The following is a 20,476-nucleotide window of genomic DNA, read 5'->3' as shown; positions in this document are numbered from 1 at the left end:
TACTCTGTACAGCAACGATTGCTATTGAAATACAGATCTATTTAACAACTACAAAAAATACAAATATCGCTTACACCGCATTTAAATGAACGCTGGATGTTTATGGTGCAACCCTGCCAGATAACCATCTACAAGGATGATGAGTGCGTGCTGGCCAGTAACTCTCACCGGGCCAAGTGGAAGGTGATCAGCCCCGGGGGAAATGAAGCCATGGTGCCGTCCGTCTGCTTCACCGTGCCACCGCCCAACAAGGAGGCTGTTGATTTGTCCAGCAGGTGAGCTGCCAACACCTCTGTGTTGAGCGTGTTCAGTGTCAAGTACACACCCAAACAACTCAGTGGCTTCTGGATGTTAAATGTCTACCTTGCAATCCAGAGTGTATTTACATCGCTTAGGCTTAAGCCCTATTTTTTCTAAATTGACTAATTGTTTTGAAAATGTTAAAATGATTTTGAAAATAAAAACTGTTCAACTATGACATGCCAAAAATAGTGACACCAGTGTTAAAGTGGTTAAAGGAGTAGTTCACCCCCAAAATGAAGACTTCAGTTCAATAATATTGTTTAGTTTTTTTTCTCACATTCTTAAGACAAAAATGAGATTATTGTAAATGTACACACATTGATTCCGGATGGGGACCCAAATGCATTTGGGAATCAATGGGAGTACCTTTACGATAATCAAATTATTGTCTTAGGAATGCTACAAAAAACTAAAAAATATTATTGAACTCAAGTCTCCATGGCGTGAGTAATCAATAGAAAAAAGTCATTTTGGGGGTGTATCACTCCTTTAATGAATAAAAATGTTATTTCAACCAATCTGTATGATAGAGTAGTATAAAATATTAGTAGCACATGTTGGTGGTCTCCCTACTCTTTCATTGAGAAACGTAGACCCTGGTGTTGGTAGGACACCTACTGGTTGACAAGCAGTACCGCCACAAGTTCTTAACTGCACTATACTGTATCTCCCCTGCATAAGCAGACGTTGCATCTTGATTGAGTGCTAGAACCCAGGCTTCAATCCTGGATAGTGAGGCCTGTCACAATTACTACATAATCGCCTAATTGCAATTGTTTGAGATAATCGTCTTTTGCCTTTGGCCTGCAGAATGGAGCAGCTGTACCAGAACGTGCTGGCATTGTGGCATCACTCCCACATCAACATGAAGAGTGTGGTCTCCTGGCACCACCTCACACATGACATCAGAGCCATCCGCAACTGGAACGTGTCTTCGGTGCGTCTGAACTCTTTTGTTCCTTTTCCTGTTATCACTGGGGCACAACGGATGAGATTAACCACAACATACCAATTACTGATGTTCATTCATAAGCATCATCAATCAAACAATATATTAATGGTGGTATTGACAAGTAATTCAATTAATTTTTTTTTTTTTTTTTTAAGATTTTTTTTTGGGGGGGGGGCTTTTATGCCTTTATTGGATAGTACAGTAGACTGACAGGAAACGGGGGTAGAGATGGGGAGAGACATGCGGCAAAGGTTGTCCGGATCGGGAATCGAACTGGCGACGCCGCCAGGCATCAATGCCTATATGGTATGCGCTTAGACCAGTAGGCCACCGGGCGCCCCAGTAATTCAATTACATTTTAAGGACATCCCCGGGTAAATGAAATTATTATAATGCTAAAACACATACTATTAAACAATCTAAGATAATTTATACAATTTAAAACAAAACGTATTTCCATATCAGGGAACCTAGAACACAATAATTTTAGATGGTCCATGGCCTAGTGAAATTCAGCGTGGGTATCCGTGACATGAACACGTTTGAACCCCCCCTGATGTACATTGCATGTCAGACTGACAGGTCTCTGTGTTCCGTGCAGATCAAGACCATGTTACCTGGTGAGCACCAGCAGGTGCTGAGCAACCTGCAGTCCCACTTTGAAGACTTCCTGGAGGACAGCGAGGAGTCCGAGGTGTTCACCGTGGCCGACCGCGCCCAGCTGGAGAGAGACGTCATCGCCTGCAAGGAGTATTACGAGGAGCTGCTGAGATCGGCTGAGAGAGGCAAGCAGGGGTCATCAATGTGTCCGTACACAGTCAAACGAGTCTGTGTCAAAGACTCGGCCTTGTCCGTGGCAAATTCTAGTTTCACACAGATTATAGTGTTCTTATTTTGATCATAATCCCCAATTACTGAATGTCAAGTCTCCAGGTTTCATTCAGAATATGTATGACACTGATTTATTTGTAAGGAACCCCTTAACTCTTAGAGTGTACAAATGGAACGGGTCCATTTGGTTCCATTTGTACACTCTCAGAGTTACAGACCTGTTATGGTCATTCAGGGCTATCTCTTTATGTGTTTCTGGCAATATTATCGTCCACTCATTTTGTATGTCTGTGGAAAAAATTGATGGCAATGACCTCTGGATGCAAGCCTTCCATGACTGTACCAACAGGGGGCGCTGGTGTACCTAGAATGCCACACCTCGAGGGAAACACATGGCTCTATAAGCCTATTAGGTGTAAAGTTAATGCTTTTGTTTTTTTTACTGTGTTTTTTTTTTACTGGATTAAGAACAGCTGTGGTTTAGTGCAGTGATTCTCAAAACTTTTTAAGGACCCACAGTTTGGTATGTGTTAGACTGTGGACCCCCATAACTCAGAAAGTGTTCAAATGGAACGGATCCATTTGGTTCTTAACTATCAATCACTACTTTGAGATTGAAAACCACTGGTTTAGGGTGCTGCCTGGGCTAAGAAAATTAATTCTATGAATATACTAAGTCAAAATGTCATGGTGTTACAATGTTCTTGCTCTGTATACTGTGGCGATGCCGCCATCTAGAGGGGCAGCTTTGCACTGACATAATATGTGAGACTGTTGTTTACATTAGCAGAGTTTTAACATCTATTATTACTGCAGAACAGTTGCTATTTTCAAACTTTGGCCTGTGTTCCATATTATGAATAACTAAAAGTAAAAGTCAATTTCTAGAAATCTTTGGCAGACTTGTTAAATGTTCCATGTTTAAGATAATTGGCAGACTTGGTATGTCAGCACCAAGTGTTTTTCCAGATGACTCATTAAAACAGAACTATGATGGATAATGGTCAAGAGCAGTGACTCCAACTCAAGCTAAATAAACCGTACCTGTCAGAAAAGTGATGTATTTGTCCTATTTGTTTTATGCTCTAAACAGAGGAGCACGAGGAATCTGTGTACAATCGTTACATCTCAGAAATACGCAACTTCCGAATGCATCTGGAGGCTCACGAGGAACATCTGATCAGAGAGATCCGAACCCCGCTGGACAGAGATGACCTGGAGCAGAGCCTGCAGCGCATCACAGAGCACCAGGTACAGTACAGTACGCAGCGACACAACAGACAACCTGGGATCATTTCTTATGCTTTCAGAACATCTAGGGGCCTCATTTGGGGCATGAGCGTGATGGCAACTGCCACTCCCTAGTGTTCACATTTAACCTCAATTCAGCTATTCAATGCATAGGCTATTGTCCCCCAACTCTTTTGTATTTTCTTTCATTCCAATCGATGCCCGTCCATCTACATGTGACATGTATTATAATTTTACACAAGTGTTTTATTGTTTAATGCAACCATTAATTTATTAACCACTTTCAACGTGGCATCCCGATTTTGGGAATGTCATTATAGGTGAACATCTTCAAACATTTTCTCTTTTCGCCTCCAAACAAATAGTGAAAATAGTGGATCTAAGCGACATGTTGGGAGCCTTTAGATCCTCTATTTTCACTATTTCAGAAATGGCCCATGGGGCTTAAGTGGTAACCAGTTTTTTTGCCACCCCCTATTTCTTTCTGAAATGACGCCTCTGAGAACATCATAACTAACTTGGTTCCCTGTGCCGGCACCTTGCAGAAGAAGACAGCAGAGCTGAACCGTCTGAAAGAAGACCTAGAGGTCATGAAGGAAAAGTGCGAGCTGTTCCTCAGACAGGCCTCAGCGTCCCCGTCCGTCCCAACCCTGTCGTCTGAGCTCAATGTCCTCACCCAGAGCATGAGCCAGGTCCACTCCATGTCAACCATCTACATGGACAAGTAAGACCGGCCTATTCTATCATCTAACGCATGGGCACACTTTTCATGTCCCAAGAATTCATGGGCACACAAACATAATACGGGGTTGTAAATATCGTCACTGTCGGGAAGAAACCTTGTATTTCCAAGTTTCAAATTTGTACGTTTCTTCGCAAAGTAAAGCCCTGCTGCATCATACAAGGCTGTCGCACAACAGTAGTGAAAACAGCAGATATACAAGCACACAACGCCTCGCACCGCGAGGCGTTGTGTGCTTGTTTAAATCATTTTTAAAATGATAAACACAATACTGGCTTTCAAGCAGTTTCAAGGGGCACACTTGACCCTTCTCAGGGGCACACCAAAGGTCCCCAGGCACAGTGGTTGAGAAACACTGATCTAACTGAATGCTACCAGTGGTGGAAAGTAGCTAAATATATTTACTCAAGTACTGTGTAAAATGTTGAGGTATTCTTTTACTGGAGTGTTTCCAATTTGTAATACTTTAACTTCTACTCCACTACATCTCAGAGGCAAATATTGTACATTTACTCCACTACAATGATTTGAAAACTTTAGTTACTTATATATTACAAAACATACATTAACCTCTTTAGCCCTATTTTATAGGCTATTTGAAAACAGCCGATCTACAAGTCCACATCGCATTGTGAAGCGGGACATTGTAAGCTTGTAGATCTGTTATTTTTGAACATTTTAGTCCTTTTACTTTTTGTAGTATATGGTAGTATATTTTGATGCCAATACTTTTATTTCACTCAAATAACATTTTGAACCCAGGCCTTGAGTACTACATTGCAGTATTGCTATCTGACTACTTCTTCCACAACTGAATGCTACGTAACATGTCACGGAAACAATTACTTGCAAATGAGAAATGTATCTGAACAGTGAAGTTTTGTCTTTGGTCCAGGTTGAAGATTGTGAGTTTAGTGGTGAAGCACAGCCAGAGTGCAGAAGCTCTCGTTAAAACCTACGAATCCAAACTCTATGAGGAAGACGCCATGAACTCAGACCTGAAGTCCATTGACACCATCATTTGCACACTCAAGGTAGTGAAAGGCAGCTTTGAACTACCTAATGCTTCAGTGAATTTGTTTTGCAAGACCTTGCCCAAAATAACATTTTTGTTGATTTTGTTGTTGAATTGATTTATTTTTTCTTTCTCCACCTCTCAATTATCATAGCAATGGCGGAAAGAGATCGATGAGAACCGAGAAGTGTTCCATGACTTGGAGGATGGGTTGCAGAAAGCGAGCACCATCAGCGACCGCATGTTTAAGGCCCACAATGAGCGTGACTTTGATCTCGACTGGCACAAGGAGAAGGCTGATCAACTGAGCGAGAGGTGGCATAACGTCCACTCCCAGATTGACGGCAGGTTTGTGCTTTTGGTTCAGACCAGGCTCTCCTGCAAATCGCGAGTGAGCCTTTAATGTCACTAAAACATAACTCTGCAATTGTGATTATTACAATACATACTGATGTTGTGAATTTGATTCCAGGCTTCGGGACTTGGAAGGTATCAGCAAAAATCTGAAATACTACAAAGATTCTTACTGTAGTCTGGACGAATGGGCTCGAGAAATGGAAACGGCTCAACTAAAAGCCCAAGAGAACAAACCTGAAGACAGCAAGGCACTCGCTGAGCTCCTGAACCAACAGAAGGTAGGACCAGAGGACACTTAAGGCTGTTGTATTAATAGTCCTGTCATGTGGGAACCCCCCCCCCCCCCCCCCCCCCCCCCGGGGGGCCGCGACCCACAGGTTGAGAACCACTGGTATAGTCGTTAGGTAAGTGTCCATAGATGTTGTATGAGAAGTGTCAGGAGACGTCTTTGGAACAAGCAGTCTCGTTAACTTGGCCACTTTTTTTGATATGGCAAACAAATGAAAATATACGTGATGTGGTTTACAAGCGTACAATTTGGCTTTCTCCACATCACTTTTGTTGGCAGGCGATGTTGAATTGTCCTATAACTGACTGTGAATCATTTAAAATATCTGTGTCTTTCAGGTTCTTGTGGCTGAAATTGAACAAAAACAGAGCAGGATTGAAGAATGTCAAAAGTACTCGGAGCAGTACTCGTCTGCTGTCAAAGTAAGCTTATTTCTACTGTAACTGTATTTTCAGGCAGGAATCTACAGTATTCCTGTATATATTTGTATTGGCAGATGGATTGTTGCGCGCAAGGCTTCATAATAATGATTATACCTAAATCTCGTTTCACAATTTAGGATTATGAGCTTCAGCTGATGACCTACAGAGCGATGGTTGACTCCCAACACAAGTCTCCACTCAAGAAGCGGAGGATGCAGAGTTCGTCTGACGCCATCCAACAAGAGGTGAATCATGAAATGTGATGGAGCTTTTAAAGCATTAATCCAGGTGCTCTGCGTGCTAAATGACGTATTTCTGGTTTCATTTCACTACAGTTTATGGATCTTCGAACCCGCTACACTGCTCTGGTAACTCTGATGACGCAGTATGTGAAGTTTGCCAGTGAAACGTTGAAAAGGACTGAAGATGAGGAGGTAAGGCTTTCATATTTTAAATCTTGTTGCTTAAATGGATAAAAATAAATGGCAAAATGATCTTAATGTGCTTAAATGACCATACTGGTGTACATTTTATACATACTGTCTATATTCTCAACTTCGGCCAGATATTTGACATAAACTTGAAGCATGTTTCACCTTTCTTTTCTAAATTGATCATAATGTTTGTTATGTTTTGGTCCCCCATTCACTCACATTCATGTTGAAATGGGAAAAAACACTGAGACTTTTAAACTTGCCTTTTGAAAACCACATGGCCTGTTTTTGATCACTAAAATGACCGTATCACGCCGGCACCACAAGCCGGACGTGCCGCTGAGCAGGATTTTAATATGCCAGGGAATCAAATTATTCCTTTCAACATTTTAAAGCCACAGCTATCTTGAAGAGAGATTTTAATAGCACTGTGAGGTATAGCCAACATTGACTCAATAATTCAAGTAAGTTCAGTAATGTTCTAATGATTTTGGAGAAATACACGATACACACGAAATCTAAAAATAAAGCCATTTACAGACAAATGGCCTGTTTATGTACAATATATACATGGCCATATTTGTGATAGACAGTGTCATTTATTGATGATGTTATGACTGTGGTTTATTGTCGATGTTTGAGTTTTTGTTGTATTTCTGAATGGGTATTTGGTGTGGTGTTTTGTTTTAAATCGCCTTTCTTGGCAAACCTTTGTTATTTTTTTAATATAACATATTCTGCCTTCTTTTTAAGGAACATGCATGTAATTTACATGTACATGCACTGTACTTGGGTTATATTTTCCCTTTCGATTCAGCATGAATGATTATATTTGCTTCTTTGCTTGGATGAAGCAAAGTCGTGACATTCTGTATGGCGCGTGCATACAGAGTTGCTGGTTAAGGTGATTTTTCCAGGGAAGATCGAGCTCTTGATCATGGCTGATGCACTGATGACACTACATTTCTGTGGGAACATGTTTATAGTCTCTCCAGGATTGTGTTTTTGTTGTGATTATAGCAACCACACACTACTATTTATAGTAGTAGTACAATATCACCTTTACATGTGATTAGCATTATTAGATAGACACACAATAGACAGTAGACTGACACAACACATTGATTATTAGATCGCTGTTGCACTGCAGATTGTACAGTGTGTTCAACAGTAATGTACGGTAATTATCAATGTGTTGATACACACTTAAAAGACAAAACCTTGCAGTCCTCAAATCACACATTCCTGGAGGGACTCACTAACAGTGCTGCAACACTTTGTGGTAAGAGCAAAAATATGCAATGTATTATTTTTTTCACATTTTCTTTCTTTCTTTTAAACGTGAAAGTAACTAGTTGTTTTGCATTATAGAACAAAAAGGCTGAATATGTGACATGGACAGAGACCATGCAGCTGCAAAAGGTTACTGGAGAAAAAGAGATTAGCCAGCTTCAGTTCCGGGTACAAGAGCTAGAGGCTACACTGGCTGAACGACAAGCACAGCTGGATAAGCTGGAAGGAGAAGTACAAACCCAAAAGACGACCAACGATGATTTAATCATTCAAAAGTCAAACCTTGAACAGGAGGCTCATCAATATCTCACTGAACTAGAGTTAGCAGTGGAAGACAAAGCTGCTATTCAGCAGGAATTAAGTGGTGCACAACAGTTAATTGAGCAGTTGGAGGTGAAGCGGTCTTCCTTGGAGGAGGATGTCAAGATATTAAGGAAAAACATAGAGGAGAGCACCTCGGAACAGAGGAAACTAGAGGACCACTTGAAGAAGAAAGATGATTATGTCCAAGAGACTGAGAAGCACAATCAAACACTTAAGAACGAACTCAAGGTGAAGGAAGGTACTGAGGCACAGTTGCGGAGTCAAGTCGAGAGTGAGGGAGATGACATGAAGCGCAAAATAGAAGAACTAACCATGCTGAATGAAAGAGCTGGACTGGAGATCAAGGCACTGAAGTCAGAGCGGAACTCTGTGCTTGTTCAAAAAAATGTGGCTGAGGGGAAAGTGCAGAATTTAAAACTATTGTTGGATGACAGCAATAATCAATTGAAGCAACTTCAGGTGGACTTGGAAACAGAAAAGAACAACGTGACACAAACATCAGAAACTCTCCGACAAGGAACAGCAGACCTGAAGAACTCCATCAACCTGCTTCAAGAGCAGATACAATCTCTCCAGAGGGACAAGACTTCATTGGAGCAAAAAAATGCTTTCCAAAACACAGAGGTTGAAGGTCTCAAAGAGCAGCTCAAGATCAGCCAAGAAACGCTACAGAAGAAGACTTCGATAGAGCAGGAGAACAATCACAAGATGAGCAACTTAGAGGAAGAGCTGTCGTCCAAACTCTCAGAAATAGATCAGCTGAAGTTAACATGTAATGAACTAAAAAGTGCAAGTGTGTTACTGGACAACGATATCAGGGATCTTCGGGTAAATACGGAGTCAATGAAGATAGACAAAACATTCTCTGAAGAAAAGATCAAAGCTTTAAATGGTCAAATAGAGTTCTGGAAACAACAGCTTAAAAAGGTTAAAGACGACATCACTGCCAAGGCAAGATCTGACCACGACATTCAACTCAAATGTAAAAATCTTGATTCAGACCTTCAACAAAAGGGATTATTTGTCTCTCAGTTGCAGATGCAGGTAGAGGAGCTGAAAAAGAAGAACGTTGACATGGAGAAGTCGATGAACAATATGAGAGCTCAACTCGATAAGGCAACCTTACAAATAGGAAGCAAGGATCAGCAGATACAAATTTTCAAGACTCAGGCGGAAGCCACCAAATCGCAAGTTAGAATTATTGAAGAGGAACTGCTGAAGAAATCCCAGGACTCTCATGAGCTTCAAGTTAAACTACGGGACTACAATGCGGAGGTAAAGAAAACATCTGAGCTACAGCTGAAAAACCAAACGCTCCACCTAAAACTCACAACTTATGAGAAAGAATTTAAGACTCTGAGAGCAGAGCTTACCTCTGTGGGTGCTGAGAAGAACGTGACAAACCAGAAAGTCCGGGAGCACCAAGCTGAAATTAATGAATTGAACATAATTCTGAAGAAAACAAATGCAGAACTACAGAGAGAATCCGCTGACAATCAAAACTATCTCAATAAGTTAAAGGCATTAGAAGTTGAGCTTCAGAATTCTAAGCAGAGTATTAAAGGAGTGACTGGAAGCTCTGAGAAAATAGTATTCAATCTGAAGCAGGAGTTAAATACTCTTCAGAGGGACAAGAAATTTGCTGAAGAAAAACTAGCTAACTTGAAATTGGAAGTTGAAAGATTGATCTCCTCTCAGAGCAGATTAAAAGATGAGTTAGCTAAAGAGACCCTGGAAAAAAGAAACAAGCAGTCCAGAATAACAGAGCTGGAGGCTGAGATTCAAAAGAACAAGAGAACAGTGAAAGAAAGTACCTCTAGTTCTGACAGATCTTTATCAACTGTGAAACACGAAATTACAATCGTACAGAGAGAGAGGACTGAAGCTCAAGGGAAATGTGTCTTATTGGCATCTGAAATCTCAGTGTTGAAAGAAAAGCTCTACCAAGCTCAAGAGGAGAGCAAGCAGAAACAAAAAGAGAATTCAGTATTTCAGCTGAGATCCCAACAGCTTGAAGAACAACTGGAGAACTGCAAGGGCATGCTTGAGGACTTGAAAAGTAAACTGGAACTTCAGAAGAAAGCCTATGAGAGCCAGCTGCTGTTGGTGCAGACGGACATAGAGCAAAAAATCATACTGCAATCTGGAATGAAACTTGACACGGAGGAGAAATCAAAAGATCACTCTGTATCAGATGCTGAGAAGCAGTTGCATCAGCTGCATCTTAAAATGGACCAACTGCATCAAGAGAAAACTGCTCTCAGCCGTGACCTATTAAAAGCCAAATCTCAAATTGTTCAGCTGGAAGATGAAATAAAGATGACAGTTAAATATAAATCAAACCTCAGTCATCTAGAAAACCGTCAAAATGAAAAGTCAAAGGAGGCAATAAAACTGAAAGAGATGTTGACAGAGACTGAGCAGAAACTGAGAATCAAGGAAAAGGAAGTAAGATCCCTCAATGAAAAAATGTTGTTCTACGTCGAGGAGGTGAAATGTCTTCAAGAGAAAGTTTTGAAACTAGAGGTCGCAATGAAGACCGAACAGAGGAAGATTAATGAACTTGAGCTAAGAAATGAGACGGAATGTTCGAAGCTCAAGCTAATGGAGATGGGGAAAATGAAAGAATCATCAGAGGTAGGAATTAACTAAATTCAATATCATGAAACAAAATACATTTTTAAATGTACAATAGATTCCTGGGCAAATATTCTATAATTACTCATTAAAAAATAACTTTGCTATTGCTTAACATTATTTATGCATTAATCTCATGGTTGTTCCATTGTCCTTTTTACAGATCACAACAGAGCAAAGAGCAAAACAAGAAACAAAAGAACATTTTCAGAGTCAAAGCCTTCAAAAGGAAAAAACTGCCATGCAACCGAACAGCTCTGCTTCTCAACGTACATCTCTCCGTCAAAGACACATACAGATTGTGACTTATGCCAACCAGACTGGAACTGAAGATTCAATCACGAGTGAGAAAACGGATACAAGCCATAATGAAACATGTGTTCTCACTAATGCAAGATCCTCTCAGTCCAAACACACCTCTCAGTTCAGACCAACTGCTATTGCTGGAGTGTATGTGGAGTCGAGCAAGACAAAGATGTCCTTCTTAGAAGCTGCAGAGAAAGGCCTCTTAGCAAAGACCTATGCAATTGAGTACCTGATGGCTCAGGCTGCAACGGGTGGTATTATCGACCCAGTCACAGGAAAAACATACTCGGTCCTAGATGCTCTGGATGTGGGCCTTCTCGACGAAGATCTGATAGACAGACTAATGGATTCAGAGAAAGCAGTCACTGGCTATATTCATGGCAACAAAATACTGTCTGTTCTTCAGGCAATGGAGGAAAGGATTCTTGATAGACACAAGGGGAGGAATATTTTAGAGGCCCAGGTAGCCACTGGAGGATTCATTGACCCAGAGGTTGGTGTAAGAGTACCTGCCATCAGCACTGCCATTGAGCAGAATCTGTTCAATGAAAGCACTCTACAGAGTCTCTACGATCCAATCGGCAACCCCAGAGGTTTTCACAATCCTGACACCAGACAGAAAGCCTATTACAGTGAGCTGTTGAAGGCATGTCTTTATGACACTGATGGTGGCGTCTATCTTTTCCCTTTTGGTGACAAGCATCTATCCAGCATCTCTCCCAGAAGTTGTCATAGACTGTCTGTCATCAGCAGCTCGTGTGGCGTGGAAATGTCAGCATACGAAGCATATAAAGGGAAACGCATTGACAAGAGGACCTATCTATTTCTATCTCAACAGGACAGTGAGTGGCAGGAGAAGTCGATGGTTGATGTCAAAGGGAGCTCACTTAGTGTGATTGTTGACCTCAAAACCGGAAGGCAGCTTTGTATAGAGGCTGCTTTAAGTCAAAGGTTTCTCGACACCACTGAGCTTCTGAGTTATCGTAATGGGCTCCTCAGTGTCTATGAGCTTGCAGACCTCATACTCTCGAGAATGGTTGTAGTTGAGGATGCCAACAGCCCTGTTGCAGGTCTTTGGGATGTCACCCAGAAGAAGCGCCTGTCCGTTCTTCAAGCTTTTCAGCAGAACTTTATCGACAGAAACACTGCCCTCAGGCTACTGGAGGCCCAGGCATGCACTGGAGGCATCTGTGAGCCCGCCTCTGGGCAGAAAGTCATGATCTCGGAGGCTCTAAGAAGAGGTCTGGTGGATGAGGCATTTGCTAAACACCTCCAACGGTTTGAGGAGGCGTATTGTGGCATTGTTCACCCACTGACTGCCAAGACTGTATCTGTCACTCAGGCCATGCAGGAAAACCTCTTACCCAAAGATGTCAGTCACCGATGTCTTGAATACCAGCTGCTGACTGGAGGATTGATAAACCCCGAGACCCAAGACAAAATCTCACCCGAGGAAGTCATTCAGAGCAGTCTCGTTGATAAAGCTACTGTCTCGTTGTTGCTAAAAGATGAAACATCTTACGCCAAAAGCCTTACTTGCCCAAAGACCAAGAGAAGAATCTCATTCAAAGAAGCACTTGAAAGAAGCGTCTATGATTGCCACACTGGATTGAGGTTACTGGAGGCCACAAAGCCTCATGGTGTTGGAGCCATGTCTTCATACCAGTACATTTGGGGCTATCATCACCTATAAATCTCTCCAATGCATTGAATAATAAGACGTATTCATCAGCAAAATATGTTTTTATTATACAGTAATACAAAATACTGTAATATGTACTAGTATGTGTTGTGAATGATACATCTGACAACAAATGTAAAGTAAGGTTTTGATGTAAAAAGTGGGAACTAAACTAAAAACGATTGTGGGACAATTATTTACTCTAAATAAGAGAATGTTATCCAATGTTTTGTTGTTTGTTTGTTTTCTCATGAATATTTCTTTTAAAAAAAATTGTCTGTATCATCACACTTACATTACCATGATTAAAATAGAAATGAACGCATTATAAAATTGTATTTCTGATGAAAACCCATAGTTCCTGCATCTGGAATTTGTTTAATTCCTCAAGTGCAACTGAGAATGACATTACTTTAACTGTATGTCAATGCGCTGTGTTAAATACGAATAAGATAACATTCCTTTTGAAAATCCTTCTGTTCAAATTCTAGAGATCTGTTGATGAGGAGAAGAAAGAACACGGTGATAAAGTTAGCAAGCTGTTGCATTGGATGTCCAATGTGAAACAGAATCAGAACGATGCCAATGATGGCAAAGGTCTAAAAGATGGTAACGCCAACACAGAAGCATCTAATAAGCCTCAGGTAAACACTGTGTGGCTGTGTGTGCTGTTTGACCATAACAGAAGCCTGTACAATAATGTAATGCCTAATATTTCTTATAATATAGTTTAAAACAAAATAGCATTGCTACCTTTACCTTGTGTGTATATGATTTTCTAATAAAAAAAATAATTCTGTCTACCATACCTTATTACTTATTGATCTCACAAAAGAGACTGTATTGTGAAATCCCTTGGCTATGAATCCCTTGGATATTCAGTAATGTGTTAATGATATACAATGAATTCTAGCTGCCCTACGCTACCTCCAATTTCCCAGTTGCACAAGCACATATCCATTGCAAAGTATGCTTATTACAGCAAGCTGCATCAAGCACACTGTTGGTTGTTGAAATATTTAAGGGCTTTTCATAGTTTTCAAATCTGTCCAAGAGAACAATCAATATGTGTACTATAAGCCATTTTAGATCAAAGCCACCACTACATGACATAGATCATGAACTCTCAAAACAATTATAGGGGTTCGCAAATCATAGAAGGCTGTTGCACAAAAGTAGTGAAAACAGCAGATCTACAAGCACACGGTGCGAGGCGTTGTGTGCTTGTAGATCGGCTGTTTTCACTAGTTAAAATCATTTTTAAAATGATAAATGCAAAACGAACGGTTTTGGACATACACGATTCACGATTCACCCGACAACGACGATATCTGAACTGTCGCTGGAGTAGCGGGAACGCCACCGTCACCCCCTGCAATGTTGTGGCCCTCGACTTGGTACCCTAGACATAATTCGGCCCTTGGGGAAAACTAATTGGGGAACCCTGCTGTACATGCATAATTAATTTTATTTAAGCAACCTAATGTGAAGTGTTTGTAACAAAAGTGCACCATATTATAATTGTCTGACTTGAATAATGCTAGTCTGTGTCAGAAATGGTTGTCGTTTTTCAGACAAATGTGACCAGTCATAGAAATTGGTTTTATTAGGTCATTTTTGCGTGTACATGTATACTGTACAGTATAATCTATATAATCAGAGGTGCAAGAGCCAAGGGTTATTGATTGCTGAGATTGAGCAAATATTTTGGATACTACACCTTCCAAATGTTTATGCTTTTGTCAAATTGTCAAAGTTCATAGTAATCAAACTCAGGTTCTAGAAAGGATGTTCATTCTTTCTCAGTGGAAAATCGTTTTTTAGAAAACGAATTGATACTATTCAGCTATTGATACATAATCGTCACCTTGCTGAAATAATGGCCTGCATAATCTTTTGAGGAAAATTATACCTACCGGTATATTATAACCTTATTGAAAAGGATCATGCAGTTCCCACCCCAATATTATTATGACCTATCTTAAGAGAGTGACTATTAGTCTGGAGTAAGTCACTTATTCGGCTAATAAGTCAGGTTTGTCATCCTCTTATGTTACAAAACTGCCAGGCTGTGTTATTTGGATATCAAGTCATAGTCATATATTGCTATAAACCTTTTGGCTGAAATGATGAAGAAATGTATATAGTTTGCTTTGGTAATTTATTTTGTTACTGTTTTCAGATTATTATTATTATTATATATTTTTATTTATGACACAGGCCATTATTTTTGCAAGGTGACGATAATTATGTGCTACAGCAAAATACACATTTGGGCCATTCATTATGTTTCATTAAAGGTGCCGTAAGTGACATTTCTTAAAATAAGTCTTAAATAGCTCTATATTCTGATACTGTAATAGGACATACAGTAGCAGTGGTGGCTATTTTGTGGTGCCACGGATCGAAATACCCATTCATTTGTCCCATAGAGAGTTCCAAAAATATTAATATAAATTATTTTAAACCTGTAACCAAGCCATCCAGGCTCCTGGTGAATCGTGACCGTAAAGCATTTGATTCTATAATTATACCCCTTTTTTTGCTGTTTTGAAATATGGTTTGACACAGAATAAAATATTTTATGGTCATGATTCACCAGGAGGAGCCTGAATGGCTTGTTTTCAGGCTTAAAATCATTTCTATAAATATTTTCTATATGGCACCATAAAATGGACTCCACAGCTATGCCCTATTGCTATAGGGTGCTTGTTCAGTAACATGGGGGTCCCTGTCTCTCTCCAAATCTTTAGTAAACAGAAAATACATCTTCAGGACGGATGAAAAACTCATACAGTATACAGCAGGGGTTCCCAAACCTATTGTTTTAATCCGAGGCACCCCTACATTATAATTTTAACTCCCAGCACCTTATATTTATAGCATATCGTCGTTGTCGGGTGGAAACCTTGTATGTCCAAAACCGTTTGTTTTGTATCTATCATCTATAAAATGTACTAAACTAGTGAAAACAGACGATCTACAAGCACACAACGCCTCGCGTTGTGTGCTTGTAGATCGTCTGTTTTCACTAGTTTTATGCGACAGTCTTGTATGATGAAGCAGGGCAAAAGACGTACACATTTGAAACTTGGAGATACGAGGTTTCTGCCCGACAGTGACGATATTTTAGTGATTACGTTGCGAGGAAAACGTTGAGATAATGGCCATTTTGGTTAGAACTGACTGAAAATAACTTTGTACTTCAAGTTTAAAATGATACTAAATATTTTTTCAAGTGTCCAAATAAATTCCAAATATTATCAAATGATCTCGCGGCACCCCTGAACTACCGTCACGGCACCCCAGGGTGCCCCATCACCCACTGCTATAAACCCCTGCTATAGGGTGCTTGTTCAGTAACATGGGAGTCCCTGTCTCTCTCCAAATCTCTAGTAAACAGAAAATACATCTTCAGGACGAATGAAAAACTCATACAGTATACAGGATAAACAAGTGAAATTGAAAGTGATGAATGTGCAGACAAAACTGGAACACTATAAAATTGAAGCTGATAAATGGGTCTCTTTCCCGATTAGGGAAATTGGCAACCCACCTGAAAATGTATTTTTGAGCGGTGGTCTCACTGTCTCATAAGAGTCACTTCAATCTGTTCCCGGCTATGTCCACATGTGACCAAGTGGCGCTGTTGCCTCACACACACATACAGAAATGAACTGCTACACAGTACACACACAGGGCCATGCACACACGCACCATCGCTCACTTCAAACTTGGTTAGATTTTTCTGTTTACTAAAGAGCTGGAGAGATGGGGAGACCCCTGTTACTGAACAAACATTCTATAGAAATCATTATTATTATACAATATAGAGCTCTAACCTTTTAACAAAATAAACAATGAAACATGAGATCACCTACAGCACCTTTAATATTTAATAGTTATATCTATGCGAGCCGACCAGCCCACAACCCCTACCCAGGGGCGTCACAAGGGGTAGGAAAGTGGGACTGAGTTACTAGGGCCCAAGGTGGAGGGGCCCTAGTAACTTTAGCTATTGAAAAATAGCAGATCTACAAGCTCACAGCGCGGCACCGAGTGCCGCGCTGCAAGCTTGTAGATCTGCTATTTTTTAAAAGTCGTGAAAATGTGTGCAAATCTTTGAATATGTATTTTTTTAAGCGAACATTTGTAACTCATACATTTTGCTTCCGGGGGGGTCCCTGGAACTAAATATTTTGAGATGGGGGTCCGTGGCCAAATTCATATAGTTTTGGGGGTCCTTCACATGAAAAACTTTGAGCATCACTGACATGGAAACATGGGTTTCTTGCACACATTTTCAATGTTTTTCAAAAATAGCAGATCTACAAGCTCGCAGCGCGGCACTCGGTGCCGCGCTGTGAGCTTGTAGATCTGCTATTTTTCAATAGTTAACATTCATGGGGGGCCCGCAGTGAATCCTTGTACCCGGGGCCCAGAATTTGGTGTGACGCCCCTGCCCCTACCTATACCTACATGCTGGGACTGATCTGGTACTGCTCAAAGTTATGTGTCCCAGCATGGCGGGCTGGATGTCTACCATAGAGTTATAAGGGTAGATCAATATATTATATTGATCTACCCTGACTATTCTGGAGGCGAACATTATGATACACTGTGACACAATGCATTACGCCGCATTGTGAGCTTGCAGATCGGCTATCTTTGCCAAAGTGATTTGGTGTTAAGAGTATATAGGGCCCCATTTTCGTCCATGCCTTACCTCTTATCCCTAGACTCTTTTGCCATTTTTTACTATTTTGAAAAAGATTTTGAAATATTTCAAATAGCTGATCTACAAGCTCACAACGTGTCAATGTAGATCAGCTATTTGAAGTATTTTAAAATGTTTATAGTATATAAAATAAAGGCAAAGAAGGGTATGGCATGGACGGAGATATAGTAGTTCATCATGACAAAATTACAAAATATAACTATGGGGTTCATGCTGAAAGGTTTAGAGTGGTCACCACAGTTAACAGAAACCATGGGAGACGTTAGGAGAATGTTCACATTTGTGAAGCCAATCTCGCAAATGGCACAGATTGGCAGAAGATTAACAAATACTTTCATTTACAAATCCCTCAATTGACCCTTATCAGCTTACGTTTGGTCAGAAATCCCCGATATTATCCTGATTAGCTTGCGTTTGGTCACAAACAATTACAGTGAATCTAATGAAGGAATTGTAATAATTGTAGTTCATTATCAGCTTGCTTTTAAAAATATCGTTCAGGTTATTATCACATACTGAGTTTGATATTATTAAGGTACTGAGAATATAAAATGTCTGTCTATATTTCAACATTAACTTTACTTATTGATATTCTAGGTTTCAATGGAGGAGGTGGTCACTAAGAAGGAACAGATTGCAGAAGCACTGAGGGCCACACAGATGATGCTGACTAAACACAGTGACAAGTGAGTCATTTTTAAAGGAACATTGTCACACTGTTGTTTCTGGGCGTTTCAGTTTATTTGTTGATGGTTATCATAGTCTATGATTTGTGTAGATCAGGGTCTTCAACGTTTTCCAGGCCAAGGACCCCTTAGCTGAGAAAGAGATAAATCAGGGACCCCACTACATATGGGACTGCCTATAAGACATCTCATTACTCCGACTGGTTTAGGGTTAGGGACTGGGTTACGGATAAGGTTAGTATAATATGGGTCAGAGAAATGCGCCGCCAGTACAATGACACACTGCCATTACAAATTGTATAAACTTGTGAGATTAAACTTTTTCATACATAGCTTCATAGACTTGTTTGACAGCACTGTTATCAGTGTATGTTGGATTCATGTTAATGCGTATTTATCAGACATTTAACCACTTAAACCCTCAATACTTAGTAAACTGACACTAGCAGCTCTACAAGCTTGTACAGTAGCTTGCTTGTGGATTTGTTATTTTCCGCTAATGTTCCCCTCAGAATAGGAATTCTAGGGTTCATGTAGCCTCTGAAACCCAGGCTTCATGTGGTTATTGTAAAAAAAAAGTTGCTTTCACACAAAGATTTGGCAGCCCGGCTGTAATAATTCTGAGGACCCCCTTTGGGTCCCCGACCGCCTGATGAAGACCCCTGGTGTAGATTATTTAGATGAACACAACGTGTGAAGGCTGTAAGACTTTGTTTGCCACGGAGCTTATTTTCTTAATTCTTCAAAAAAAGAAAACAAATTCCATTGGTAATCAGCAGGCACCCCTGTAACACTACACTACCGGTATATTATCCTAATCTTAAGATGCTGGCTGAAGCCCTAATTGCTCCTGGTGAGCAGGTTGGTGCCTTGCATGGTTTCCTCCGCCATCTGTGTATGAATGTGTGAATGTAATGTACAATCATTGTAAAGCGCCTAGGATAAAGGCACCATAAAATGCACCATTTGAGGACTATTTTGGCTGGATTAGCATTCAGTCTCCACATACAGTACCATGCAAAGAAAACAAACAGTGTAGAGAGAAATATATAGCACTACCAAATGCACTAAATTATTCTACACACACTGTAATGCCTAATTTATGCTCTGTCGCATGATGGCTACTTTCATATGCCAAAGTATAAATCGGGCTTAATTCCTATAAATAGCTCTCACTGTTGGAACAATCATACTCCTTCCATCATGCATTACTCTCTAAAAGCAGTTGTGAAGCCAGCAGCTGTTTTAATAATTAATAGTTTTGATAAATGATACTGCGTGCGTCAGTTGTTTTCACGTATTCAATGAGACTCCACTACAGACGCAGCCAGAGGAGTGCAGACTGGCTGCACTGTATCATCATTCTTTCCCCCTCGTAGACATGTTTATCAGCTTTGGTCAATAAAACAATATTTACTATACAATCCATGTCTTCAGGGAAAATTCCACTATCTGCCTAGTTCCACCATTCTCTGTTGCACGGCCGCTATTAGTTCTTAGTCAAAATCGCTGTTTTGCCTAAGTAATTTAAGTAAGGAACAACTGTGTACTTGAATCACCTTTTCCAGTTTCACCCCAGTGATGTCACTGAGGTAAACATTTCAGCACAGCATCAGCAGCATTTTAGATGGCTAAATTGTATAATAGAATATTGGTCCTACAACAAATCTGAGATAATGTTATGTGTCATGTCAATTTCTCACATCCTCACAGTAGAACAAAATGGATGAGGATCAGAAAATCGATCGAAGTTGCCGCTTAGAAGACTAAAATCGTCCGCTTTATCCAATTTATTGCAGGATGACAGAAGAAGAACGTCAGAAAGCTCAGGAGCAACTGAATGCACTGAATCAGGCCTACAGTGATCTCTCCCAGCATTGTGCAGATCAGACGTCCACAGAGCAGGTTGGACACTGGGCTGGGCTCAAACACAGAGTGGATTGTGTGTGTCACGTATAGTAGGACATATAGCAGGGAAGATGAAAGTGCATGACTAACCTTGCTACCTCTCTACCTCCAGAGTGTGAACAGTTTTCTTGTGTGTCACTCTAATAAATGTATGTATAACACTGAAGCACAGTGGATGAAATATAGAAAAAAAACAATGGCTTTTCGACCAATACAACTTAAAAGAGTCTGTGTATGCTGTAAACATGCTTGTCTATGTCATCATCACCAAAACAACCCCCTTGCTGTTCACTCAGCCGCTGTACCC

The 20,476-nt window shown here is 40.4% G+C and overlaps 1 protein-coding gene across 5 annotated transcripts in view; it reads left to right on the top strand.

The window, feature by feature from the left end:
• Nucleotides 1-20,476, top strand: part of dst (dystonin) — a 145,744-nt gene that overhangs the window by 14,610 nt on the left and 110,658 nt on the right. For all 5 annotated transcript variants that reach the window (XM_080740952.1, XM_080740951.1, XM_080740950.1 and 2 more), the window contains exons 18-31: nucleotides 121-275; nucleotides 1,114-1,240; nucleotides 1,857-2,040; nucleotides 3,180-3,337; nucleotides 3,883-4,061; nucleotides 4,975-5,113; nucleotides 5,249-5,442; nucleotides 5,567-5,729; nucleotides 6,079-6,162; nucleotides 6,300-6,407; nucleotides 6,498-6,596; nucleotides 13,329-13,481; nucleotides 18,173-18,261; nucleotides 20,061-20,166. In XM_080740952.1, coding sequence (XP_080597078.1) covers nucleotides 121-275; nucleotides 1,114-1,240; nucleotides 1,857-2,040; nucleotides 3,180-3,337; nucleotides 3,883-4,061; nucleotides 4,975-5,113; nucleotides 5,249-5,442; nucleotides 5,567-5,729; nucleotides 6,079-6,162; nucleotides 6,300-6,407; nucleotides 6,498-6,596; nucleotides 13,329-13,481; nucleotides 18,173-18,261; nucleotides 20,061-20,166 — 1,938 coding nt within the window. The remainder of the gene's footprint in view (nucleotides 1-120; nucleotides 276-1,113; nucleotides 1,241-1,856; nucleotides 2,041-3,179; nucleotides 3,338-3,882; nucleotides 4,062-4,974; nucleotides 5,114-5,248; nucleotides 5,443-5,566; nucleotides 5,730-6,078; nucleotides 6,163-6,299; nucleotides 6,408-6,497; nucleotides 6,597-13,328; nucleotides 13,482-18,172; nucleotides 18,262-20,060; nucleotides 20,167-20,476) is intronic.

Source organism: Nannobrachium achirus (genome assembly GCF_963921795.1).
Source record: "Nannobrachium achirus genome assembly, chromosome: 13".
Taxonomy (NCBI): domain Eukaryota; kingdom Metazoa; phylum Chordata; class Actinopteri; order Myctophiformes; family Myctophidae; genus Nannobrachium; species Nannobrachium achirus.
The sequence above is the reverse complement of the archived record's forward strand: the minus strand, read 5'-3'. Positions and strand labels throughout refer to the sequence as shown.